Consider the following 27,940-nt stretch of genomic DNA (forward strand, 5'->3'; position numbering starts at 1 on the left):
ATACAATATGTTATGGGTATCGGCATGGGTCATGATAGTTGAGACCACAATGTGTTCCATAATTTTGCTACAGATACAGGTCAGAGATATGGGCCTGTAGTTTTCTGGGTGAAATTTTGGACCCTTTTTATAAGCAGGTGATACATTTGCAGATTTCCAGTCTGTAGGCACTATACCTGTTTCCAGAGACTGATTAAATATTAGGGTTAATATCGGGGCTATTTCTGTTGCAAGCTCTTTTAGTACTCTGGGTTTGATGTTATAAAATGTGTATCTCTATAAACGTACTGTAACAGATAATAGAGATGTTATAAAATGTGTATCTCTATACACGTACTGTAACAGATAATAGAGATGTTATAAAATGTGTATCTCTATACACGTACTGTAACAGATAGTAGAGATGTTATAAAATGTGTATCCCTTACACACGTACTGTAATAGATAGTAGAGATGTTATAAAATGTGTATCCCTTACACACGAACTGTAACGCAGAGTAAAGGTATAAGAAGACTGAGACTACTGTCAGGAGTGGATCGACAATCACAAAAGGCCAATGTCGGACTAGAAAGACACGTAGTCAGGAATTAGTGGACAGTCACAAAAGACAAATATTGGAATAGAAAGACATGGTTGAAATACCTTCAGCATAATGACAGACCAGCCAATACTATTAGCGTCCGTCCCATAGATTCCGCCATAATCCTTGAAGCCGGTGTACATAGAGCCCTGGATAGAGGATTTGAGAGGTACCGAATCCTTCAGATTGCCAGCGACCTGTACACAATAATATTTCATCATTTGTCATCACATTTGGAACTGTTACCGACCTGTACATGTTACTGATTTGTTGCCCCTTTAAACTACAGATAGGGTTCTGTAAAACTAAGAATAATATATTAGGCACGTAAATGTTTGTAAATCTATCATCAAACGATGAACGTGGAAGGTAAAGGTTTAATAACTATCGTGTATAACTATCGTGTAACAATTATTTTTTTTGCCGCAGTTGAACTCTAGCATTTTCGCTCTCCGTAAAATGGGTGAATTTATCATGATATCGAATATAAATACACACCATACAACATAAGTAAATACATGTGAGAGGCAAAATGTACACTGCAGTGCGAATAAAGATTGTAACGAATGAAGGCTGGAAAGCAATTTGTTCCGCAAAACTATTCTACCAATGAAAAATGAGCTATTTATAGAACTGAATTAGGACAACGTTTTTTAGTCCGATTTCATGGGCTACATTGTCGTCTGCGAAAGTAGTAAAGGACGATCAGGGTGAAACATTTCTGTGTTAATGATAATTATAAGAAGTTACTTACAGTGCTGTTGGAGAGCATGCCATATAAGGCAATCTCACAAATCAAAAGAATGAACAGGAATCCTCCGTGCTGTAAACACAAAGACGATATAACACCTTAAGATTGTACTCCTCCGAGAAGTCAAAATATTCCGGTAACTAAACATTCTTTCTTGTATGTATTTTTGAAAAAATAGCAGAAAATGGAAAATAATAGATTAATGATATATTTGTTAGGTGTTTTTGTTTGTTTTGACTATTTGCAGAACAAAATCATACAATATCTTCCAAGTGTGAATATGAATGAATGTTTGCAGAATTCATAAAAAAAATATTTCTTTTTAAATTATATGGAAGTAAATTTTCTTAAACTTTAAATCAGAAAAGTACTTTAAGTTACCCTAACCTTGAAACGCAAGAAATTCACATTTTGAAAATGGTCGCGAAATTTGTCATTTTTTTTGAAACTCTCGTTTAAAACGTTCTACAAACACCAGACATCTAGTTTTTGACGCGTTTTTCATATATGTGTTTGCTATTAAAATCTATTTAAAACGTCTTACAAGCGTAAGAATTATATATTGAGGCAGGGATGGCATGAGGTTTTTCAAATCATTGTCGGAAATGATACCTACCACGAGCAACCCTCCACTACTTTTCTTTGCTGCCATGATGAGGCCAACTACGGAAACGATAAGGAGCAACCCCCCTCCGAGCCACATGGCCAGGAAAAACGTATTAAAGACGTCGGCGTCCTTGAGGTGCCACTGACTGATGGCCGACGTGTCATTGTCGGGGGGGTGTTTGGACACAACGGACACCAACAAGGCCTTCTCCGTACTCTCGTAGTCAGTGCCGAAACTGTTGTCAGGATTGACACGAAGGTTACTCGCGAACGCTATCAGGAATAATGCGAATGCCTGAAATATACAAGCACACATATATACGGAGATATTAGCCAGGTGGCATAGGACTAGTAGTTAGCGCCTGATAAGGTAGCTCCTGCGAATTCCTCAAAATTGTATTGATTAAGTATTTGCTACATGTAATTGTATTGATTGTATAAAATTGTATATCTATGTACCGTAAAGTGCTACAGAGTGGCTTTAATACTTTCCACCAGTAAGCTGTAGACCGCCCCCTTAAGCTACTTCTCTATTATACATACCAGTCCTGATGCGTTGATAATAATCAGGATCACACGAGATATATCACCGGAAATTGTAAGACACGTTGCCATGGCTACCACGAGACGATCAGGTTGTCATCTGAATCCCTCTCACATATTGTCACCTGTTTCATAGGACATCACTATTAGACAACATCGATATCATTGGCATCCATTTTGTTTTTTAGAATGTAAATGTACTGCGAAAAATACTGATTAAAAACAAAAAACGTATTATTGCCCCCAATACATTTTTGCCAATTCAATTATACTCACACGCTTTCTTGCTTTCTTCTCCGACAATAATATTGAATGTCAAATCATAGAAAAAAATACCCCTGTGTAAATAAACACCGTATATTTTTATATATGATATCAGGCTCCCAATGTTATGAAATATTTGTCATAAATCCTAGTTAGGTATAGATATTCGCTTATGATTCAAAGTCAACTGTGTAGATATCCAAAGCCTTAAATATTCATTTAATGTATACTTTTAACTTCATATTATTTTAGTTGGCTTATTTCTCTCTGACTTGAAGGAGAATAATGAAGTTGTGGATAATATTAAGGGTAGAATACTTTCTCTTACTCTCCACATGTTTTACGGGGTGCGATTTCCTTTTATGGTGGACAGTGTTAGAGAAAAGAATGATATAAGTCAACTCTCACCAATGGCAAAACGACATAAGATAAACAATCACCTAGAGTTTCTCACCCCTCCCCGAAAAAAACAAAACCAAATACGGAAAAAGAAATTCTCACACTGACGATTTACATGCTCTGCTGTATTGTGTACATACTACTGGTATATTGTGTGTCATATCACTACCTATATCAGTATTTACCTGGAAGAGTTGATATTATCAAGCTAGGAATCCAGTTTCAGTGTTTGTCTTATACATAGATCATCTGTAATAATATATGATAGTACTGAAGAATATCCAATAAATTTATACTACGGAATATCGGTAGTCAAATTCAAAATGGCGGAAAGCTTCAATCTCAGATGGAATTTAAATGTTTGTCGCCTGTTCAGGACAATGTCGTTACAATGTATAACGTTTATACGTTGTCCTGATTAATTTTACGTAGAAAACCTTTAACATACAAACTTACCTGCTGAAATAGTACCCCACAATCTCGCGTTATACGTTCATCTTTTAAAACAATATCACGATATTTGCTTACTACGCGTATGTATTTTGACACAATAAAACAGTTAAGGTTGTTATAAGATGTTTTATACGTCAAACACAGACAATGACCAAAGTACGGCTTTAAATAGACACGTGATTTATAAAACAATGCAATTGATCATTCGACGCGGTTACACGGGTGTACATAGGCAGTGTGTATTCGAAGATCTCAAACACAAACAACTGGAATCATATGTGTCTGACTACAGTCGAAATATAATTATGTAAATAGGAACAAATAATGTTGATATATTAAAGATCAACAAGCCAGATTTTTGATGAAACGTTGAAAATTTATTTATTTATAATTGCCATTTTAATCTAAACAATGAAATCCTATGTTACCGATATTTACAATGTAGCAAATGCATGTTGTAATTGTAATTCCTATTCTAGTTATACTGCCAGTTAGAGGTAGGGCAAGTGCGACCCACTGTGGCATTGATGTTCGACGTTGGGCGGTGCATGCGCAGTGGATAGCGCAATCGCCGGCCATACATATGGTCTGGGTTCGATTTCCCGATAAGACGTGAAAAGTCCCGAGCACTTACGCGAGTTTTCTCTGAGTACTCTGGTTACCTCCCCTTGCGTGCCATCCATGCAGGCAAACAGTAAACTATCTTCTCTGTCTTTCTTTTTTCATCTACATTATGACACAGGTGCTGGACACACTAATATTAATATGATGTGCATATACATGTACTATATGGTACTATTACGTGTATATAGTATATATACACATCATATTGCTATTATTGTGTCCAGCACATGTACGTAATATACGTTCTGTTTCCGGTGGTGTCTCCCTTGACACCCGTCCTCATTTGACCCTAGCTGTTGTGTCTCCCTAGATACCCGTCTTCATATGACCCTGGCTGTTGTGTCTCCCTCGGCAACCGTCCTAATATGACCCTGGTTGTTGTTTCTCCCTAGGCATCCGTCCTCATATGACCCTTGCTATTGTATCTCCCTAGGCACCCGTCCGCATATGACCCTGGCTGTTGTGTCTCCCTAGGTACCCGTCCTCATATGACCCTGGCTGTTGTGTCTCCCTAGCCACCCATCCTCATATNCTCTCTGGACACCCGTCCTCATATGACCTTGTCTGTTGTGTCTCCCTAGGCACCCGTCCTCATATGACCCTGGCTGTTGTTTCTCCCTAGGCATCCGTCCTCATATGACCCTGGCTGTTGTATCTCCCTAGGCACCCGTCCGCATATAACCCTGGCTGTTTTGTCTCCCTAGGTACCCGTCATCATACGACCTGGCTGTTGTGTCTCCCTAGCCACCCATCCTCATATGACCCTGGTTATGTGTCTCCCTAGGTACCTGTCCTCATATGACCCTAACTGTTGTGTCTCCCTAGGCACCCGTCCTCATATGTCACTTGCCGTTGTCTCCCTAGGAACCCATCCTCGTATGACCGTGGCTGTTGTGTTTCGCTAGGCACCCGTCATCATATGACCCTAGCTGGTGTGTCTCCCTCGGCATCCGTCCTCATATGACCATGGCTATCGTGTCTCCCTAGGCACCCGTCTTCATATATGACCCTGGCTGTTGTGTCTCCCTAGGTACCCGTCCTCATATGACCCTGGCTGTTGTGTCTCCCTAGGCACCCGTCCTCATATGACCCTGGCTGTTGCGTCTCCCCAGGCACCCGTCCCCATGTGAACCTAGCTGTTGTGTCTCCCTAGGCACCCGTCATCATATGACCCTGGCTGTTGTGTCTCCCTAGGTACCCGTCCTCATATGACCCTGACTGTTGTATCTCCCCAGGCACCCGTCCTCATATGATCCTGGCTGTTGAGAGGACATTAAACCCCAAACAAACAAATTATTTAATAAAGATTAGAAACTGCTGAGTGTGTAAAGCGGTGATTTAAAAACTACTCGGTAAGTGCAGTTATTTAAACACATTTTGAGTGCATAGGCGGTGATTTGATAGAGATATCCAAGCACAGATGTTTGTTTATTTAGAGGATGGTAGAATCTTAAAAGTTATTCATAAGAATAGGAAACCTTGGTTTTATTAAAATAGTACGTTTTTTGTTAATTTTATGTCTTTCAGACATCCGTACCCCGTTGTTTAAAATTGTTCCGTAAAGGTTTAAAACAGACGTTGTTGACATTTCTATCGGCGCAGTGACAGAGGTAAATAGATAATCTTTCCATTAATGGAATCTATGTGGACATGCTCGCGTATAGAAGAAAGCATCAACTGAAGTACGCATACAAGTGTATAGTTTCCTCAGGCCCTAACACCAGACACTTAGACTTTTTGACATATAGATGTCTGCTGTGCGCCACCCCAGACATCTTTATGTCAAAAAGTCTAAGTCTGGTGTTAGGGCCAGGGGAAACTCGGGCTAACAAATGTATTTCCCAAGAGACTCTTTGTAGGACGTACTGTATGAAAGAAAAATCCCTACATTAAATTTGTACATTTCAGACAAAATAACATTCACTCTGCTACAGGAGCTGCTATCTCAAGACTGTTATGGCATTATAAAAAGAAATTACATTTGCCCATTTCTTTTCTTGTTATATATAAATGTATACCATTTCAATACTACATTTTTTATCATCTTGTAATACACATGTAAAGTTCTAAACATGTCCAGATTTGATCTCGTTTATCTTTCCAATAAATATTAAGGCAGTTCCCAAACACTCAATGGCTACATTGTACCCAGGGTTCTCCCCAGGCCATTTAGCTGATACGGCTCCGGATTTGTTGTTATTAAGGAAAAACGGCCAAAATTAAAATGCTGTTCTATAAATCTCTTATCAAATTAACTGCCAGCAGTATTAATACAGTTTTTGAGGAAATAAAAACACTGTTCATTTTATTTAAACATTTTCTCTTACCATAAAAGGGACTGTGATATTTTGTTTTTCATGTACTGTAAGCGTTCTCTTTATGTAACATAAGCAGCCTTTTAAAATATTTCTTCTTTGAATTATATTAAATGGAGATAAAACTAAGGGATACAAATATAAAGATAGGGATACAAATATAAAGATAAGAAACAAATCTTGTACCTATTTTTCAATGTACAAAACTTACTTTTTTTTAGAATATTCAACAATTAATTCTTTGACTTTACAGTTCATCAAAAGTTTGGTAAATAAAAGTACCTATTTAAACATAATATTACCCCCCCCCCCCGCCCCCCTTAAATTAAATAAGGTATTATTGAGCGAATCCGTCTTGAACGTTCTTTGAAAAGGAAACATATCAGATTAAAAAACAAGAGGCCCATGGGCCTTAACGGTCACCTGAGTCCTACAGTATTTATTTTTTGTCCAGCATTTGTATATATAGTTTTGGGGTGGGGATCTCAACCATTTCAAAGTTATGACCCAGGGGTTAAGTCTGCAAGGGTGGGGCAGACCCTGGGGTCAATTCTAATATCATGACTGCATTCGTCTTTTTATGCCCAACAATTGTATATTTAGTTTTGGGATAGGAATCCAAATCTATTTCGAAGTTATGACCCAGGGGTTAAGTCTCCAAGGGTGGGGCAGTCCCCAAGGCCATCCTGGAAGCATATGTGCAATCATCTCTTTATACTCAGCAATTGTATATACCGTTATAGGGTGGGGCTCTCAACTGTTTCCAAGCTGTGACTAACAAACTAGGTCCCTAGGGGTTCGGTCAGACCCCAGGGTCTTTCTGATATCATGACTGCATTCGTCTTTTTATGCCCAGCATTTGTATATATAGTTTTGGGGTGGGGATCTCAACAGTTTAAAAGGTATGGCCCAGGGACTATGCCTCCAAGGGTGGGGCCAGACCCTATAGCCATCCCGGAAGCAAATGTGCAAGAAATTCTTCTCTTTATACTCAGCAATTGTATACCATGGTTATATGGTGGGGATCTCAACCATTTCCAAGTAATACACTTTTTTTGGCCCCACCCCCTAGCCCGGGGGGTCAGCCCCACCATTTGTACAATTTTGAATCCCTTCGACCTAGGGATGCTTCCGACCAAATATGATCAATATCCATGGTATAGTTCTACAGTAGAAGTCGTTTATAGCAATATAGCCAAATTGCCCCCTTTTTGGCCCCGCCCTCAGCCCCACCATTTGTATAATTTTGAATCCCCACCACCTAGGGATTCTTCCAGTCAAATAGGGTTGATATCCACTTCTTAGTTCCAGAGAAGAAGTCGCTTTAAGCAATATAGCCAAATTGACTCCTTTTTGCCCCGCCCTTCAGCCCCCTGGGGGTCATTTTTGTTTGTTTGTTTGATTTTGTTTAACGTCCTATTAACAGCTAAGGTCATTTAAGGACGGCCTCCCCTGTGTGCAAGATGCATGCGTGTAGTGTATGTGTGTGTATTTTGGGAGGCTGCGATATGTTCGTGTTTGTCTCCTTGTGATAGCTCGGAACTGCTGCCGACTTTATAGTGCTACCTCACTGAAACATACTGCCGAAGACACCCAGCAGGACGCCCAACCCGGTCACATTATACTGACAACGGGTGAACCAGTCGTCCCACTCCTAATTTGCTGAGCGTTAAGCAGGAGTAGAAACTACCATTTTTAAAGACTTTGGTATGTCTATGCCAGGGGACAGAACCCAAAGCCTTCCTCACATGGGCGAACGCTCAACAAATGGCCAAAAGCGAGGCATTGTCAAGGGAGACATTAGGAAGAAGAAAGTTATTTAGAAAGGAGAGAAGAGATAAGGTCCCAAATTTAGTCGCCTCTTACGCTCATGCAATTGGGGGCAGCAGGTACAATTCTTACACCCTACCTGCAGGGTTTCCACTGGGGGGTCAGCCCAACCATTTGTACAATTTTGAATCTCCACCACCTAGGGATGCTTTCAGTCAAATATGATTGATATCCATCTCTCGGTTCCAGAGAAGATGTCGCTGAAAGCAGTATAGCCAAATTGTCCCCTTTTTGCCCCGCCCCTCAGCCCCCTGGGGGTCAGCCCCATCATTTGTACAATTTTGAAACGCCACCACCTAGGGATGCTTCCAGTCAAATATGGTTGATATCCACTTCTTAGTTCCAGAGAAGAAGTCGCTTAAAGCAATATAGCCAAATTGCCCCGCCTCTCAGCCCCCTGGGGGGTCAGCCCCACCATTTGTACAATTTTGAATCCCCACCACCTAGGGATGCTTCCAGTCAAATTTAGTTGAATTCCAATCAGTGGTTAAGAAGAAGAAGTCGTTTAAAAAAATTGTTGACGTACGGACGGACGGACGACGGACGCAACGGTATGACATAAGCTCACCTTGGTCCTTCGGACCAGGTGAGCTAAAAATAGTTGAAACCACCAGTCCCGGGCTTGCTGGAGAAGGAATTGAGGTTGCTTTGCAACTGGTCAATCCAAGACCAGGCAAATTCTAGAACAGCTTTTAAAGACGTGTCTAATACAAGTTTCTAAGGATCAGAAAGAATCACTCAAACTTTGCAAAATCTAAGAAAGACCTTGGGAAAACCAATGTTATTAAACATACACATCTTGCCCGATTGGAAGAAGTTTTGAAAAGAATCTGGGGCGCCAGACTTAAGATTTCCCCAAAGAAATGTGATCTGTTCCAAGAAAAAGTTACCTTTCTGGGACACATTGTTTCAGGACAGGATATCAGGAGTTTCTTGGATACGTGCTCATTATAGACGATTCACTAGGAATTTTTCAAATGTTGACAAACCTTTAAACAAACTAACAGAAAAGCAAGAAACCATCAAGTGGACACCAGAATGCCAGGAGTCCTTTTAAAGACTGAAGAACCTGTTGGTCTCAGCTCCAGTGTTACGATATCCAAATTTGGAGCTTCCCTTCATTTTGGTTAGTGGATGTGGGGTTGGATCTGTCTTATCGCAAATAGAAGATGGACAGGAAAAAGTTGAAGCATATTTCAGCAAAGCACTTAGCAAGTGTGAACGCAACTATTGTGCCACCAGACGAGAAATATTCGCCATCATCTTAGCAATTAAACATTTTCACCATTGCTTGTATGGTGTGGAATTCCTCATAAGAACCGACCATGGGGCTTTGAACTGGTTGCTGAAATTCAAAAATCTAGAAGGACAAATGGCCAGGTGGCTCGAAATTCTTTGAACTTCCAGAGCTGTCATACAGCATAGATCTGACAGGCACGACGGATACGCTGATGGACTCTCCCGAAGGACAAGTTATCCGTGTGACCACTGTGGAAGGAAAGAAGAAAAAGCTCAGGTTTAGGATCCAAACCTTGCCCCAGTCATAAAATGGACGGAAAGTTTCACTGAGAAACCTAGATGGAAGGATATATCTCACATCAATGTAGAAAGTAAGGCCTATTGGTCTAAATGGAATTCACTACGGCTCATAGATGGTGTCCTGTATATCCAGCATCAAAATGATATGTTGGGAAACCAGGTTCTTGTCTTACCAAAATCTGGATGTTACACAATGACCCTGGTTCAAGACATTTTGGTATCCAAAGAACTCTTGCTATGGTCAAAGGTTGGTTTAACTGTACTGGGTGCCATGAAAGTGTCAAGATGTGGTGTACATAATGTACAGCATTTCAACAAAGAAAAGAAACAAATCCGTCTCATCGAGGATTGATGAAGCAGTATATTGGTTGGACCCCACTGGAAAGAGAAGCTATGTATATCCTGGGACCTTTACCAGAATCCACACTAGGCAACAAGTACATATATTCTAGTCGTTACAGACTATTTTACTAGATGGACAGAATGTTACTCTATGCCAAATCAGGAGGCAAGTACTGTCGCAACACTATTTGTAAATAATTTCATCAGCAGATTTGGAATACCTAGACAGTTGCGCACAGACCAAGGTTGTCAATTTGAGTCCTTGCTGTTTCAGTCGTTATGCGATATGCTAGGTATTGACAAAACTAGAACCACTGCTTATCATTCACAGAGCGATGGACTTGTAGAACGGTTTGACCGCACTGTTAAAGACATTCTAAGCAAATATGTAACTTATAATCAGAGGGATAGGTATGTCCACTTGCAACCCTAGCATACATATCGTCTGTACACAGCAGCACTGGTTATATTCCAAGCGTGTTAATGTTTGGTCGAGAGATTCAGCTACTTATTGACCTACTATATAGGAAACCCCCATCTAGAGATGAAACTCTGCCTACAGATACTAGCTATGTTTCGATGCTTCAGCAAAAGCTATGGGGTGTGCATAATGAAGCTCGGGAGGAAATGATACATGCCAGTGACCGGCAGAAGCGTAACTATGACCATAGAGCTAATGCCAAACAATATTATGTCGGAGATGCTATTTACTTAAGAGTGCTTACAACAAAGGGTCGATGTCCTTACTATGACATCTTCGCGATAAACATAGGATAGCGAAGACTTGTCCTTATAGCAAATGCAGCTATACGGCAAGCCGGGCAGCACACATTGATATACATATCAATCGTGTCCATCGTGTGCTACCCGTACCTTCTACCCCAGCTTCACAGTGGAAGATGAAGAGTGTAATAAAACGTGTTCCAAGTCCATCAAGATTGGAAATGCCGGTTGTGCCGAAGGTGGATGAGGAGGTATATGGGTTCAGTTATGGCATGGGGATGGTGACTCCTTTAACTTCACCTGAGAGGGTGGAGTGGGAGGAGCCACTATTTGACCTCCCATACTAATGGGAGTCTCCTCCATCAGCCCTGCTCTGTGCGTTTCCCCACTTGTGTGGGAAACCTCAGTGGCAGAAGAGACGCCCAAGACCCCGCCTATCAGCCCTGCCCTGTGTGTTTCCCCCCTGTGTGGAAAACCTCAGTGGCAGAAGAGACGCCCCAGACCCCGCCTATCAGCCCTGACTTGTGTGTTTTACCACCTGTGTGGGAAACCACAGTGGCAGAAGAGACGCCGAAGACCCTGCCTATCAGCCCTGCCCTGTACACAGGTGGGAAACCTCAGTGGCAGAAGAGACGCCCAAGACCCCGCCTTTTCAGCCCGCCCTGTGTGTTTCCCCACCTGTGCAGGAAACCACAGTAACAGAAGAGACGAGACGGACGCTGTCAGCCAGTCCTGCCATGTGTGTTTCCCCACCTGTGCGGGAAACCACAGTGGCAGAGGAGAAGAGGCAGATGTTCCAGGTGTCTCCCCATCTGTGGCAGAGGAAGAAGAGACCAGCCAGCAGATGGTGGCAGAGGAAGAAGAGACCAGCCAGCAGATGGTGGTGAGGAAGAGAGCGGTATGCCTCCTCCGTCGAGGAGGAATGCAATTCTTTCCTCCAGCTCTGAGGAGGTGGGACCTGGTGGAGGAGGAGTCTCTGGATTTGGGACCCCTCAAATGGCCTCCGGCATATTGGAGGACATTTGATAGGGGAACCAAGCTCCTCTGGTTGGAGACTGCCTCCTTCCAGTTGGGGCGGGAATGTTCCCGAAGGAATAGAGATACTCTGTTGACAGAGTATCAGTTCCTGGCCTTGTCAGTAACTGAGTTCCATAAGTCCCACTTCGGGAGCCATTCTGCCCTTGCCAGGTACCACCTCTTCAGCTATCTGACGAAAGCGGCCAGGAGACGATCGCGCGAGAGGATCCGGAGAGACTCATACCTGTGTTAATGGTGGCAGCTGGGTGGGCGCCTGCGGCGCTGGAGAAGACGCAGACAATACCTCTACAGTTTTAGAAAATAAAAACATTAATAGTACAATTAGAGGGGTGGATTTAAGGTTATATATTATATTTATAGATAAATGTACTTAGAAATATTATCCCATATGAAGTATAAAAATAAAGATATCTGTAACTCGATCTGTACTGTACATCAATTTAACATCAATATCTTAACTTCATTCTTAAATATAGGCCGTGGAAAAAAAAAAAATGAGGCAAGAACAAGAATGTAACAACTTACCTCCACTGTATCTTTTTTTGTTGGTAACGGTGATGTTCTTGACCTCCGAATGGCAGATATAGTTATCATATTTTATATTGTTATGTCAGTAGATGTTAGGGTTTGTACGTTAAATATGTTACATGTATTATATAAATACAAGTATGTGTTATCGCACGGTCCTGATATGGTGGAATCAGACCATGAGTAGTATATATATGATATAATTATGTGAGTGTAATGTTGTAGTGGTGTTCTGGTATATAATATGTAGAAACCAGACCTTAAAGAACCTTTGATAGAAACTACACTGTATGGAATATGTTTATAAAAGTCCAACTCAGGATCGAATATCAAAACATACTCAGGATATTTTTGATATGTAACAATAAATGTGTCAAAATTCATTATCATAATACATATTGTGGAATACTTCTATTGAAAAGAAAAATATTTTACAAAAAATACACCCCCTTCATTGCAGTACTGTCAGAGGCGACTAATTCGAGAACAAGCCCTGGAGGTTGGGTAACGAGAAAAGTACGTGTCCCCACTTCATGTATCGTAATGATAAGAAGCGATTAATCTGGGAACCTCATGCAGAATTGGGGATCGTAGGAGGCGACTAATGAGGGAACCCACTATTTGGGAATGTAACACATTAATGAACGATGTTTTGGATTCGGAACAACCTGTACATTTTCTTTTTTATTATCGCGATAAACCTGAATTGTCTTCTTATAATTAACTTATTAATTATGTCAGAAGCCATGGCGACTCCAATTGTACTCAGCGTAAACGATATGATTCGGTGCCGGTTAAATAAACCAGTTATTATGCCTACATCTGTTGATTAAATCTTCAGAATTAATGTGCTTTTCGTCCCAAGAGAAGATATATCCTCCCTTAAAGAAATCACATCTAGTCTTGTATCTTCGGTTTTCTAAGCCAGGTAGGGATACAGGTGTACAGCCATGGAAATATTTAAACAATTATGGGTGATAATTTATGTTGAATTAAGCCATTTTGTCAATCAATGGCCAATAGATGATGTATGATGCTGATTCAGATTCTGAAGTACCAATTTGACCTAGGGGTTATAAGGCAGGTCACCTGCGACTAGAAACTTTTGTCACCATAGCATGACCGTATCCGTTTATCATGTGAAATAAACAAAATATTGTTTATTGATTAAAAAATACATAATTCAAAAAATCTATCCTTATTTCTCTTTTAATCATAGATCACATGAAAAGAGTATATAACAATTTTCGATCATCACAATATGAAATAATTACTTTTTAAACAAAATAGTTTTTATAGTAACAATAGCACTGTTATACTTCACCAAACAAACAAAAAAACTCTTTTCTAGGTTTGATTAGATTAGAGGACGTGCCTCTATGTGGGTGATGTATGTTTGATGGGATCGGTATTTTGGTGTATTTGCCTCCTTGCGATATCAAGGCACTCGGCACCCTGTCACATTATACTGACAACGTGTCTTCAAGCTGTAGCTTTTTAAATGAAGATGAGGCTTTGTATATGTCACCCTGGCAGCTTGCTTCCGACTCGGCTGGAGACAATTTCTCTTTAGCTCATTCGGTAGAGCGTAAGACTGGTAAGCTAGAGGTCCCGGGTCGGACGCCTAGCGGAGGTATTGTAAAAATAAAAGTACGAAATATCGGAAATCTGGCACAGGTTTCCGGCAAGGTTTGGTAAAGCCATAAAGATTTATCGAAGCTTACCACTCTCTCGATTAATTAATATATTTGCAGTATTAACCGATATGTTACGCATGGTTAGATTTCTTTGTTGAGTCTATTTCATGTCCATCCCCCTTGCTGTTGAGAGGACGTTAAACCCCAAACAAATAAAACAAAATTTTGTGTCCAGGTCAGTATTCTGTTACGTATTTATCATGGATAATGAATGTTGTGATCAAAATTGTTACGTTTCATCTTGATTTTACATGTTAAGGGGATCCAGATATACCAAGAGCAGTAACATATTTTTGTAATATATCTATTAGCCTATTGATATATGCATTAAGTTGAATATTTTGTACGGCCTCCTCTATGCAATAGAACACTGAAGGTCAGTGATTCAGAGAAAAGAATACACCTGCTGTTACTTGATGCATGTTGTAAGAGGCTGCTAATGAGGGAAACCCATGCAGAATTGGAGATTTGCCTTTCTGCCTTTTACTTGGTGACATCATAAACATTCTGCATCTATTGCAATATTTGGGATCTTTGTATTTCCTTCTACTTCCTAAAAGCTTTTGTTTCCTTGTGACTGTCCTGGCAATACCTCACATGTTGCTTTAGTGTTCAAATATTCGCCCTCCACTTTGGGACACAAATGCGTAAATACTTCCTAAAAACTTCTTTTTTGCCTAGGTAAGGATGACAATGGGTTATATCATATGAAAGTCCTTATTGGTAGGTGTTATTCACTGTTAAACGTTCAGCATTAAGGATATCGAAACAATTGGTTCACTCGTTGCAATTAAATATTTTATGGAATCGCAAAGTCAAAGTCAAAAGTCAAAAGTTTTATTTAGAGTCGATACATGGTATAACAATACAACATTAGCTCTAAGGAGCTATTAAAACCGACTAACATACAGGACATACACATTGCATAATAAAACAGTTACAAAGTCAATACTTTACTCATACATCACATTTCATTTTCAACTAGGTTAGCACTATCATTTGTTAAAAGCACATGTACACAAGTAGCTGTTTAAAATAGCAGATATCAGTCTAAAAACATGGGGTGTGAAAGCATATTTAAAAAACCTTGTGTACTTGTATGAGAGTAATAAGTGATGCTATGTTGTTGTGTGGTATATTATGTAGGTTGTTTGCATGCGACACATTTACATTGTGGTCCGTACCAGCTGTTTATAAGTGTTTTGAATTGCGAAAGTGTTGTTGCTGTTCGAAAGTGGTCTGGCAGAGAATTCCATATTTTTGGTGCTTCAGATCGAAAAGAGTGTTTGCCAAATTTGGTTGTTCTTACTTGTGGTATGTCTGCTGTGTTGTGGTATCTAAAGGAGTATGGCTTTTGTGTGGTACTGATGAGGTCATGCAGGTATGTGGGTGTTTGTTTGTTTGTAATTTTGTATACTTCGATTGCAAAATTTCTGAGGCGTCTAATTTTGAGGGATGGTAATTTTGAGCGGGCCAATAAAACTTCGTATGTACATGTGTGGTCGTCGTATATGAATCTGAGTGCCCTTTCCTGTATTTTTTCCATTTTTTGTGTGTTTGTTTCGCCACAGAAATGCCATGTGAGGGGACAGAAGTTAAAGTTTGAGAGGATGAATGAGTGATATATAGTGAGTTTGCCTAGTCTGTTTAAGTGTCTGCCTATTCGTTTTAGTACGTTTAATTGTCTAGATGCTTTTTTACAAGTGTTTGAGATGTGTGTATGAAAGTTTAGTTGGAAATCTATGGTGACACCTAGCAATTTCACTTCTGGTTCGCAGTTAATCAAATTGTTCTGTCCTAAACTAAATGTGATATTTTCTTGTTGTGTTTTTTGCCTATAGCCATTGCCTGGAATTTGACTGGATTTGCCTGCATGTGGTTGTCTGCGAACCAGTGTATTAGTGCGTCGCTGTCTGTCTGTAGTGAAGATTTGACTATGTCTAGTGAGGAGTGTGCTTTGCTGAGTGTGTTGTCGTCGGCATAGTTGTACAGGTAAAAGGAGGCAAAACCGCCTTCAGTACACGTACACATATAGAATAAGATGCTTAATCCTTAGTTATCAAACCAAACTAAATCCGGATACACTAAACAAGTATTAACCATTTTGCTTTTTAAAAATTAATGATTTTTGCAGATGGAACACGCAGACCGCTTGAATTAGAATCTATATTGGTTCTTGTACAAGTGTTTCTAACATTAGTAATCAAATCTTAAAATATCCGAGGATTCACAGTTTTGAATTTTAAACCACAGAACTATTCTTCTTAAAACAGTAAAATCTGCCACCGGCATTCACGTGAAAGGGACATGGAAGAAATTATATGCATTTACATTCTATGAGATCCTAGCTGCCCTTTAGTACAATTGTAACAACTTGTTAATAATATGTTGCCAGGTGTGCTCCATACAGTAAAGATAGAGTCGCATACCTATCAACGTGGAAAATTAGCTCTTGAGAGCTATTTTTGCGACCAACACTAGTATATAAGATAACAATAACATAATGTAATAGTATTAGTAGGAATGAGTTATATTAGTAGTAATGAGTTATATATATCATAGCAGACACTTTTTACATTACAGAAAAATACACTGTAATGTAAAGAAAAACAGTATTGTTGTCTACTTTATGTCACACAAGTCTTCACATCACACCAATCGGTTTGGATTTTTTGACATTTTCTTGGATACATATTCAATATGCTCTCATAATGGCAATCCTTATCTACATAGTTGCCCGCCTCTCACTTCTTTTTCATGGATTTCAATCTAACACGATCCACATTCATTTTCTTGTATCTTTTCTTGATAGTTGCTGCAGTTCGCTGAGGTCGTGAAACTTCAAAGTTTGCTATGCTGCAAGTAACAAGAGCATTTAGCAGTGCTCCAATAGGTGTCACTACAGCATTTCCGTTAGACATGTGGCCAATCGCCATACCAATACAGTGTAAAGATGTTCCATACAGCATAAACACTGCTGATCCAGAGTCACCCGGTTGGAAAAAACTAACTGATGATTTGAGTACTTCCACTTCATACTGGCTGGACATACAGAATAGCTTTTGACTTGAGGGTAGTCCTAAGGCAGTGGACAGGGGACGCACCTGTGTACCATCTACTATTAAGCTACCTTTCGTCAGGTGGGTTTCACTTCCAAATTTGACCACCATGTTGCTTGTACCGAACTGTTGAATATCATGTACTACCGAACCATTGTTGTACTCAGGTCGCTCCGCAAATCCTGAAAATAGCAATATGTAAGTTTTTCAACACACAATTTGACACAATGGAATACAAATAATGAAAACGTAAAATATATCTATTCTGAGGTAATGTGTAACAACTGGTTCACATAATTTTGTTTCCCATATTCAATCAAATGGTCAAATGGCTATCGTAACATTTTATAACTGATAATACTTTGACGCCATTCATTTAATTTAACAGACAGCAATTAACATTTTAAACGACTAAGAACATACATTTTATTGTTTTTACAATTATAAAACAACTTAAATCAAAATTAAACAAATATTTAATTATGTCTCGTAACTAAAAACTAATCGAAGGAAGCTTTCTGTGAACACCTGGCGGCCTTCTTCAGTCCTTACTTAGATCAGTTGGGGGCTTCAGACTACTGAGGTCAGCGAAAGCTTACCGTGAGTAATATTTAGTTTGGAGACATACTTAAATGCTTGTTTAATAAGGATCCACCAACTGTTAAAACTTCCGCAATTTATATCAACACAAACTATTGGCGGCCGTTGTAGGATACAATACCAAAACTACTCGAGTGAAAACGTTGTTGCACTTAAGTGCAAAAAGATTTTCACTTCAGTGAAAAACTGGACTTAATGGGGAAAAAACACAATAGTGAAAAACCTTTTCACTTTAGTAATAAAAAGCAAATTAATTCCAACAAGAACTGTCACCCGGAGGATAACAAATAACCCCCCCCCCCGCAGATGCTGGTAGTTTATACCTCATTTAGTGACCTTGACCTCGAGTTTTCCGGACAAGTTATTTCACATAAAGGACCATAATTCCCCTAAAAAGTGCTAAAATCTTGAATCAAAGTGCCAATGTACAACTGCATAATATACTGATCATCCAAGTGAAGTTTCAATAAAATCTGCCCATTACTAAAGATGAAGTTTTCGGACAAGTGATTTCGCATAAAGGGCTGTAACTCCCATAAAAAGTGTTTAAATCTATAATTAAAATGCTGGTGCACAACTAAATAATATACTGATCATTCAAGTGAAGTTTCGATAAAATCTGCCTTTTAGTTAAGATGGAGTTTTACGGACAAGTTCGCCTAAAGGGCCATAACTCTCCTTAAAAGTGTTGAAATCTGAAATGAAAATACTGTAGCACACCTTTGTAATATAATGATCTGCCGGTAGGTTAAGTTGCAGATGAAAACCAAAAAAACAACAACACATAGGTCGTTTTTGCACTTAAGTACAAAAAAGCTTGACAGGTAATGCGCTTTTAATACCCATACTCGTTACCAAGCAAGGACAAACTAAAATGTCGGCACATCCTTAGAAACTACAGTCGGGAAGAGATGGAAAAGATCTCAAAACATATTTTTTTGTAATCTCAATTGAAAGCTTTTTAACTTGCACTGTCAGCTTTAAGATAAAAAGCAATTAATTACCATTAATTTTGTTATGACTTAAGTAGTATTGGTATTTTATTCTAAAACGGCCGCCCATAATACACTGATCTTGCTTGCATGGATCATTCCGAATTTCCGATGGTAAACCATAAAAGGTCTTGATGAGGAAGGAAATCCAAGTACCAAGATCTAGAGATGAAGAGGACATTGGAGAAATCAAGACTTAAGACCTGCTGTATCCCACTGCATGTGTATCGTAAAAGGTGACTAATTTGGGACCCCTTGCAAAATCTTGTTTTTTTTTGCTTTGTCCACCCCCTACTGAGAGGACATGGAAGAGACCAACATTGATCTGCAATGCTTGGGCAAATTTTCGTTATTTGTCTTTCTTCTCTATATACTTTGTTTCAGGTTGTCTCCCTAGGCACCCGTCCTTATATTACCCTGGCTGTTGTGAGAACGTTCAACAGGTCGGGGATCGCAAGAAGAATACACCTGCTGTTACCCACTGCATTGTATCGTAAGAGGCGACTAATGAAGGAACCCCCTGCAGAATTGGGGATTTGCTTTTGCGCCCTCAACTTGCGGATACAAAAGCGACTAAAATAAATATACTGAACCCATTGCAATATTTGAGATCTTTGTATTTGTTTCTACTTCTACCTATCTTTTATTTCCTAGCGCCTCACTTGGAAACACTTCACTTTTGGCTTTAATGTGGAATGTTCACCCAGGTGAGGAAGGCAATAGGTTCTGTTCCTTGGTCGGGACATACGGAAGTCCTTGAAAATGGTTTTTGTTATTCCCTGCTAAACGTTCAGCATTTAGGTTAATGACAACAACTGGTTCACCCATTGTCAGTATAATGTGACTGGGTGAAATGCTGTGCTGGGTGCCATCGGCATGACATTTCAGCGAGATCATCAAATCTGCGCTATCACAAAGAGGCAAGTAAACCAACATACCGTGTCTCCTGTACATGCAAGAATTCACAACACACATTGATGCACGTCTTCAAATGACCTCAGATATTAATAGGATGTTTAAGAATGTAAAAACAAACAACAGCAACAAATGTGATTCTTATGTTTCTTTTCTCACTTCTCTACCCAACTATTGTATAACGTATGAATGTGATTTACAGCAAAGTACTTACCCACTTTTGTGTATTTGTAACTGTGATCAATGGCAAATCTCCCTTTAATGGGTAGCTTTGTTGCATCAGATATGGTCACAACTGCCACATCAATGCTGGGATTCATACTTGGGTTAAAAATTGCCCTCTGTACATATCCACATGCAGTACCAGTTGGAAAGGAAGCACCCACAGCAGGCTGTGCAACATTAATGCGATTGAACCCATTATCGGTGAAGTCAACGTTTCCTTGGTTAGCAACATCAAACAGTACATGAGCGCATGTCAGGAAACTCATGGCACCATTGTACCACACAAACGGACCAAGTGTTCCTCCACCATTTTGTACCTGTGATGTCATCGCACCTATGTTGCATCCCATTTTGAGAGTTTTATGGGGATATGTGCTTGGTCTTGTATCGTATCCACCATATTCAAAATAGCCTTCACGGACATCAGTGTCAACGGAATCGCCCGCTCCTATTTGAAGTTTTGCAGGGAACTCTTCTTCTCCAAGCGGTACAACTCCTTTTGTACTGCAGTACAACACAACACATAGACTCTTCTCTAATATTTCTCCCTTGTGTTTAGAACGCACAGAGCAAACACTGATTATATTAAGGTTGCTATGGTTACACCAGAGTGCATGTCCATGTGATTCAACAGCCTGTTTTGTCCTTACCATGTCTTCTTTCGAGATTTCACAAAGAATGTCATCCTTTTTACATGACACAGTCCTGGCTTCGTGATCTACCTTGTAGGGATTTCTCAGCATCACCATTCCTATCCCTTCCTTTACATGATTTGTTGCCTGCATCACATCAGGAGAATAGACAACAAATACTCGACCCCAAGTACCATCCACCTCCTTCTGATGACCAGGTATCACAGCGGGTTTCAGGTGTGAGTATTCCCTTTTCAGTCGTTCTCCAACCTCAGCCATGTAGACTTGTTCCATTGAGTTGCTGAGTTGTATGCTATTCATGCAGTGAACAAAGTTCTTTTCGTCAGAATATTTAATCAGAGATCCGACAGTTGCTTGTTTCTTCAGATATGTTGCAACATACAAAGGTGTAGCTTTTCTATCATTCATTTTGTCCAAGATGCCTTCACACAGCCCTAATCTGATTTCCATCGGTTCATTCCAGTTAACTGCGGTTGAACCCAACTTCTGTACATATTCAACAGCTTGGGATGAACCAAAGGCCGATACAATAAGCAATGGATTCACTGGAAAGCGTTCAAACTCCAAATCCCTGTTCTGGAATAATGTTTTGAATGCTCCTAAGTCTGTATCATTTCCTTCTTGGACAGCTTCAATGAACTTTGTAACATCTGTGATGTTTGAAAACAAGAAATAACATTAGTTTAACAAAAATATTACACAGTCAAATCTAGTCGTGTGATCATCATCTGTACTAGGCAACCATCAGTCTTATGTGGCCACTTCTGATCCTTCCCAGCCATTTTTGCTACAATAAATGTGGGTGTATCTAACAACTATCCATTTATTTTGACTATCGACCAACCATTTCTGACCCCAGAAATTAAATTGCATGACAACAATTAACAAATTTTAGCATCCATATTTCATGAAATATACCTAATGGTCATTTTTGACAAAATAATAGACAAGTGATGGACCAAATTAAGCAACCATGTTTGACAAAGGGCTTTCCAGGGATCATTTTGACCAAATTTCAATCTACCGACTGCTTTTGACGTAATCAATTTCGTTAGCATATTATTAATCTATTGACGTGCCAAGATCACATGCAGCAATATTTACAATAGTTGATATTGATGATTTGGCAGTGAATATGGCCAGTATTTATTTACTGTAGTAGAGTGCATCTAGTTTGATTGCTGGAGTGTCTTGCCATACAGCTCAGCCTTTAACCAAAATCCTTTATTTGACTGGATATACTTCATCATTTATGATACGATGCTGTTTAAAGACATTCAATACAGCACTATCTTGCGAATAATAATAATAATAATATACAGCATTTAATATAGCGCCCTATCTAGCTAACATAAGCCACTCTAAAGCTTTACACTTTACAGTACATAGATAAACAATTAATACAATTAGCATATACATTTATCAATACAATTCTGTTGACCAATCGCTAGGCTGATACCCCTCCTTTGAAGATAACAAAGGAGAGACGCCCGACTTCAAAGTCTGTCAACTTTTATCATTACGTGACCGCGACATTCTTTTGATGTACATCAAAGGATCAAACTAGTCTCCTTGTCTCATCAACAAGGTGGCGCACACTGAGCCTTCAATTTTGCTATGACATATTCCAGGGGTGAAGAGAGCGAAAGTGAACGTAACCCCTGGATATCGAGGATGGTAGCTCAGTTGGTAAGAGCGTTGGTTTAACAATTTGAAAACCAGGGTCCAAATCCTTGTCTAGCTCTGCCAATTGGATACACACAGAACACTGTTGTTGAGTACATGTTGGTTATTTTATCTCGACTATTTTTCATAGAAGCCCTGCAAGGTTCATGTATGATATTTCCTTTTCAGAAATGGTTTATCAACACTATAGTTATGCTGTAAAATCGGTGTCTAGTGAATAGGTACAGTTTTTGGCTGTGGTACAAGGATTGTTAATATCATTATAGCCAGAATAGGATTATCACCTAGACAACCACTAAATTAACACTGAAAATAATAAATAATCATAACAAGTACATTTCAGTTGGAAGAATACAAACATGTTTCTTACCATATGGTCTTTTTGCTGAGTCCTCTAATGTTCTGGCTCCTAGAGGTTCCAACATGGAAGATGTTTTCTCGGGGAGATCTTTTCTGGCTGCAGTTCTCGTGAAAAGTGGAAATAATATCCTTTGACCTTTTGCTTTTCGTTCACTTAATTTTGCTGAGAAATTCTTTGGGTCCTGTTCTTCGCGCATTTTTTTCAAAGTTTCATCTACAGTAGAGAAACGCTATCAGCTGTAACACTTGAATGGCTGTATGTTACTAAAATAATAACTTTGTTTCTGTTTAAGATAGTTTTCTTATTGTCAGCACACAAAATTGTCCTTACCGTCAGTATATAAGAATTTCTTTCTTAACAGCATATAAGATTTTTCTTACTGTTAACATGTCAGATTTCTCTGTCAGATTACATAAGTCTTTACTCGCCATTACCATGCAAGTTCTCTCTTACCCCCAGCATGCAAAATATTTTCTTATCTCAGCATGCCAGATTTTTTCTTACCCCTCATCATTCAAGATTTTTTCTTACTCTCGGCATGCAAAAATGTTTCTTCCCTGAGCATGTAAGATTTTTTCTTACCATTGAGATGCAAGATTTCTTCTTAACCTCAGCATGCAATTTTTTTCTTACCATTGACATGCAAGATTTTTTCTTAACCTCAGCTTGCAAGATTTTTTTCTTACCCTCAGCATGCAAGATTTTTTCTTACCATCAACATGCAAGATTTTTTCTTACCATCAGCATGCAAGAATTATTCTTACCATCAGCATGCAAGATTTTCTTCATAACGAGTGTTCTCCTTGAAGTTTGTATAAAACTGATCACTTCCTCTATGAATCTAGCGTCTTCCTTCTGGTCAATGACCGTACATCTGAGGTTCTCAATGCGATCCTGTTTACTTCTGAATCTTTTAAAGGTTGAGAAGTATTCTCTTTCAGTGATGATTTTCTTGCTGCTCAAAGAGTCGTATATCTCCACAGGGTCTATATATGATTTGACCAACTCCCACCGTTTTGGTGTGTTCATCAATTCCATGAATTCCGAGGCTTTAAGTAAGAAGAAGAAAATGATCTTATACCAATAATCATTTAATTAGATCCTTTTCAGCCCAGCTAGTTCTGAGGCTTTAAGTAAGAAGAAGAAGATCTTATACCAATTATCATTTAGTTGTATTCTTTTCAAACCAGCTACAACTCGGGATACATAGGGATTTGCCAGACACCAATGTTTTCGACATTGCACAACCAACAATGGAAATCTTGTTGAAATTGAGATTGTGCTCACCACCATATGCAAGCCATCTTTAAAGAAGGATGATGTTACAAATGTCAGTAACTATGAAATGAAGACTACTAAACTGTAAATAACGTGTAATGTATTAATGTTTTCTGTAAAAAGAAGAAAAGGATATTTACCTTCCATTTTTTCTGTTCCCTCGGGATCCAAGTCCTTATCAACAAATTCCATATCTACACAAAAAAGTCAGTTTAAAAATATATTTTGTTTTCATAAAACACATTGCTTATGCATATTACTGAAAATGTACATATCTTATAATAGTGTTTTTTTTTTAAATTTTGGCACTTTTCGTGCATTAAATCTTAATTATGACAGAGCTTAGTTTCTTTAGTTTTCTATTTTATATATTGTGAGTAAGCTGATTTATCAATGCACTAATCTGTTAAAATTTGATACATGTAATACCTTAAAACTTGTGTTTTCTAAAAAATGTACATCTGCAGTATGTGATCACCTCCCCCACATGTAACCCACAAATACCATTTTGACCATCTAGTTTGGGGCTCTGCTATGATGACCTGTTAATCATCATTAATTAACAATCATCACATACTATGAGTAAAAGATTACATCGATTAGGTTGCCTTACGAGCGTCAGCTGTAGGGAATTTCCCTTTAGCTTAGCGGTAGAGCACCGGGCTGGAGAGCCAAGGGTCGCGGGTTCGAGCCTCGGTGACGGCACTACCTTTATCACTATTCCTCGTCCTACTACACTATGTCTTTATTTCTCTATTATGACTTTTAACTCCTACTTTGTGGGTCCCACTAAAAACATTTGAATAATAGTGACCTGCTGGAATTCTATAGGGCTATACTGTGACCTATGACCCAAACTCCTGTTCTTCCAAAGTCATCATGACATTCTAGTCTGTGTTTCTGCTATAGCAGCAACACCTTTGACTTCTAACTCCTCTTGAAGCCCAAACTGCCACTCTGACTTTCTGATTTTGGGTTTTTGTGACTTCTGACCCCTCCCAATCCTAATCCTCATCTGCATCATTGAATATCTGATTTGGGTTCTGTGTGGTAACAATACCCTGACCTTTGACCCCCTTCTTAATCCAAAACTGCCATACTGACCTTCCTGTTATGTGTTTTTTAATGCCCTTACCCCTCGCCCTAGGCCTGAACTGGCCTATATTGACCTTCTGATTTTTGGTTCTGGGAAGTTACGATATCATATCATGACCTCCGTCCCTCTACTCCCAATCCTCAACTGCCATAATGACCTCCATTCCTGATCATCCCAATAAACCACACTCCCTACCCATCATCATGATATTACCCATTGGCTATGGGTCTCAGTAATGCTGAGTTGCCCTTTGACCTATGAGCTCTATTCCAATTCCTTGACCTAATACTAACCATCCTCCTTTGGGTTTTGTTGATTAGCTATGTCACCTGTTGTTGTTGTAGCACTGACTTGACCCTCCATCTGTACTGATGATGACCCAGTTCCGAGGCCCAAGACAGGGTTTGGTACATCAGCACCAGCAACAGTTTGCGTTACATTTGCAGGACTGATAACAGAGCCATGAGCAACATATTTTGGTATATCGTCAGAGCCACCAACACTTTCTGTTAAATTATCAGGAACAGCAGCAGTTTTTGATGCATCGTCAATGCAAGTGACATTTGGTGATACATCTGCAGGGCCAGTGACACTTGGTGATACATCTGCAAGGCCAGTGACACTTGATGATACATCAGCAGGGCCAGTGACAGTTTCTGATTCATTGCCGAGTCCAGCATCAGTTTTTGCTACATCATCAGGTTCAGGGACGTGTTTGAACATACCATGGATGCCTGGAGGCACATATTTTGGTTCATCATGAGTGCCAAGCACAATTTGTGATTCATTTCCTGGCACAGCAACAGTTTTCGACACATCATTGATACCAGTGACATCTTTTGGTACATCATGAGGTTCAGCCATGACTTGTGTTATATTTCCAGGGCCAGTAATTGTTGTTGACACGTCATCAGAACCAGCAACAGTTTTCAAGAAGTTGTCATTGTCAGAAATAATTTGTGAAAAATTGCCAAAGCTAGATTCAGACACAACTGTTGATGCACTGCTTGGAAGTGGGATAGGAGGCGGTTCAACCCTTGTTATTTCTATATCATCTTGCAAAGTAGGCAAGATAATTATATCAGAGTCCGTATCCAGGTTACCTACCTTGTCACTGCTAGTACTTCTTCTGCTTTGTACAAAATCTAAGGGGCTTGATCTAAGTGTTCTTCTGTTAAATAACTTATCAAAAATTGTTGAGCTTGTTGTAAAGCTGCAAGGCACGGGGCCATGTGCCTCAAACCTTTTTTCTCTGTATCTGACCTCGCTGGGCCCTGCTGCTAGTTCTGCTGTCATAACAGGGATATGGTCTACAGTTGCCTTGGTAGCCTGCTCACCAACCGTTGGAGTATGAACCTCCATTGATGTGTCTGTATCTTGAGATGATGTACTACTATCATCTGAAAATTCCAGGATTTCTGCTTCTTCGTCAGTGTGAACATGTTTATCCTTTTCTTGATCATCGACAACTATTACATCTTCATAGATCTGTACATGTTTTTTCTTAGGTAAACTATATTCAGGTGTTTCTATCATTCTTTTAAAGTCTGCAGATGAACCCTCCCTCAAGAATTTCCAGAGTTCTGAAAGTCGTCCCGTGCCAGTATTGCTGTCATCATTATTGTCATCATCAATAACTATTGGAGCTCCATCACTACTTCCTTCTGATTGTTTGGTTTGAACGCTGCCTCCAGATGGTCCTGTAAGAATCAACACAGCGTTTTAAATACTGAACACTTTAATACACCTCATAATCTTAATGTAACTGTAACTGTACCCATGATAAGACAATCTACAAATTGTTCATAAAATATTATTCCTTGGGCATTGAAACTTCAATCCTTTTAATTTCAATCAAGAGATCAATCAAGGTAGTATTTTATAACTCTGTTAAGAACATATGTAGTTTATTTTGAGACCTATGTCCAATAAGTGTAGTACCTGCATATCATAACCTCTGACATAAGTGTAGCATACTGTGGCCTCTTAGGAATAAGTGTAAAATACTATGGTATCTATGGAATAAGTGTAATATACTGTGGCTTAATTCTTAATAAGTGTAAAATACAATGGCATCTATGGAATAAGTGTAAAATACTGTGGCAACTATGGAAAAAGTGTAGAATACTATGGCCTCTATGGAATAAGGGGAAAATAATGTGGCCTCTATGATATAAGTATAAAATACTGTGACCTCTATGGAATAAGTGAAGTATACAGTGATCTCTATGATATAAGTGTAGTATACTGTGTTCTCTATGGAATAAGTGAAGTATACTGTGTTCTCTATGGAATAGGTTTAGAATACTGTGGCCTCTATGTAATAAGTGTAGAATACTGTGGCCTCTATGTAATAAGTGTAGAATACTGTGGCCTCTATGGAATAAGTTTAGAATACAGTGGCCTCTATGGAATAAGGGTAAACTACTGTGGCCTCTATGGAATAAGTGTAGTATACTGTGTTCTCTATGGAATAAGTGTAGTATACTGTGTTCTCTATGAAATAAGTGAAGTATACTTTGTTCTCTATGGAATTAGTGTAGTAAACTGTGGCCTCTATGGAATAAGTGTAGAATACTGTGGCCTCAATGGAATAAGTGTAGAATACTGTGGCCTCTATGGAATAAGTGTAGAATACTGTGGCCTCTATGGAATAAGTGTAGAATACTGTGGCCTCTATGGAATAAGTTTAGAATACTGTGGCCTCTATGGCATAAGGGTAAAATACTGTGGCCTCTATGGAATAAGGGTAAAATACTGTGGCCTCTATGGAAAAAGGGTAGTAGACTGGCCTCTCTGGAATAAGTGTAGAATACTGTGGCCTCTATGGAATAAGGGTAAA

The 27,940-nt window shown here is 39.3% G+C and overlaps 2 protein-coding genes across 2 annotated transcripts in view; both read right to left on the reverse strand.

Moving 5' to 3' along the window:
* LOC110443473 overlaps positions 1-3,697 on the reverse strand; it is a 9,322-nt gene extending 5,625 nt beyond the window's left edge. Inside the window, exons 1-5 of the mRNA XM_021487699.1 lie at positions 3,601-3,697; positions 2,482-2,606; positions 1,949-2,233; positions 1,336-1,404; positions 644-778 (exon numbers count right to left, since the gene is read on the reverse strand). Coding sequence (XP_021343374.1) covers positions 644-778; positions 1,336-1,404; positions 1,949-2,233; positions 2,482-2,553 — 561 coding nt within the window. The 5' untranslated portion in view covers positions 2,554-2,606; positions 3,601-3,697. The remainder of the gene's footprint in view (positions 1-643; positions 779-1,335; positions 1,405-1,948; positions 2,234-2,481; positions 2,607-3,600) is intronic.
* Positions 3,698-15,054: 11,357 nt separating this feature from the next.
* The window catches only part of LOC110443472, a 29,279-nt gene continuing 16,393 nt past the window's right edge, over positions 15,055-27,940 (reverse strand). Inside the window, exons 8-13 of the mRNA XM_021487698.1 lie at positions 25,392-26,798; positions 24,143-24,196; positions 23,489-23,773; positions 22,734-22,937; positions 20,014-21,327; positions 15,055-17,474 (exon numbers count right to left, since the gene is read on the reverse strand). Of these exons, the coding sequence (XP_021343373.1) occupies positions 16,978-17,474; positions 20,014-21,327; positions 22,734-22,937; positions 23,489-23,773; positions 24,143-24,196; positions 25,392-26,798 (3,761 nt within the window). The 3' untranslated portion in view covers positions 15,055-16,977. The remainder of the gene's footprint in view (positions 17,475-20,013; positions 21,328-22,733; positions 22,938-23,488; positions 23,774-24,142; positions 24,197-25,391; positions 26,799-27,940) is intronic.

This window comes from Mizuhopecten yessoensis, unplaced genomic scaffold (assembly GCF_002113885.1).
Source record: "Mizuhopecten yessoensis strain PY_sf001 unplaced genomic scaffold, ASM211388v2 scaffold716347, whole genome shotgun sequence".
Classification (NCBI taxonomy): Eukaryota; Metazoa; Mollusca; class Bivalvia; order Pectinida; family Pectinidae; genus Mizuhopecten; species Mizuhopecten yessoensis.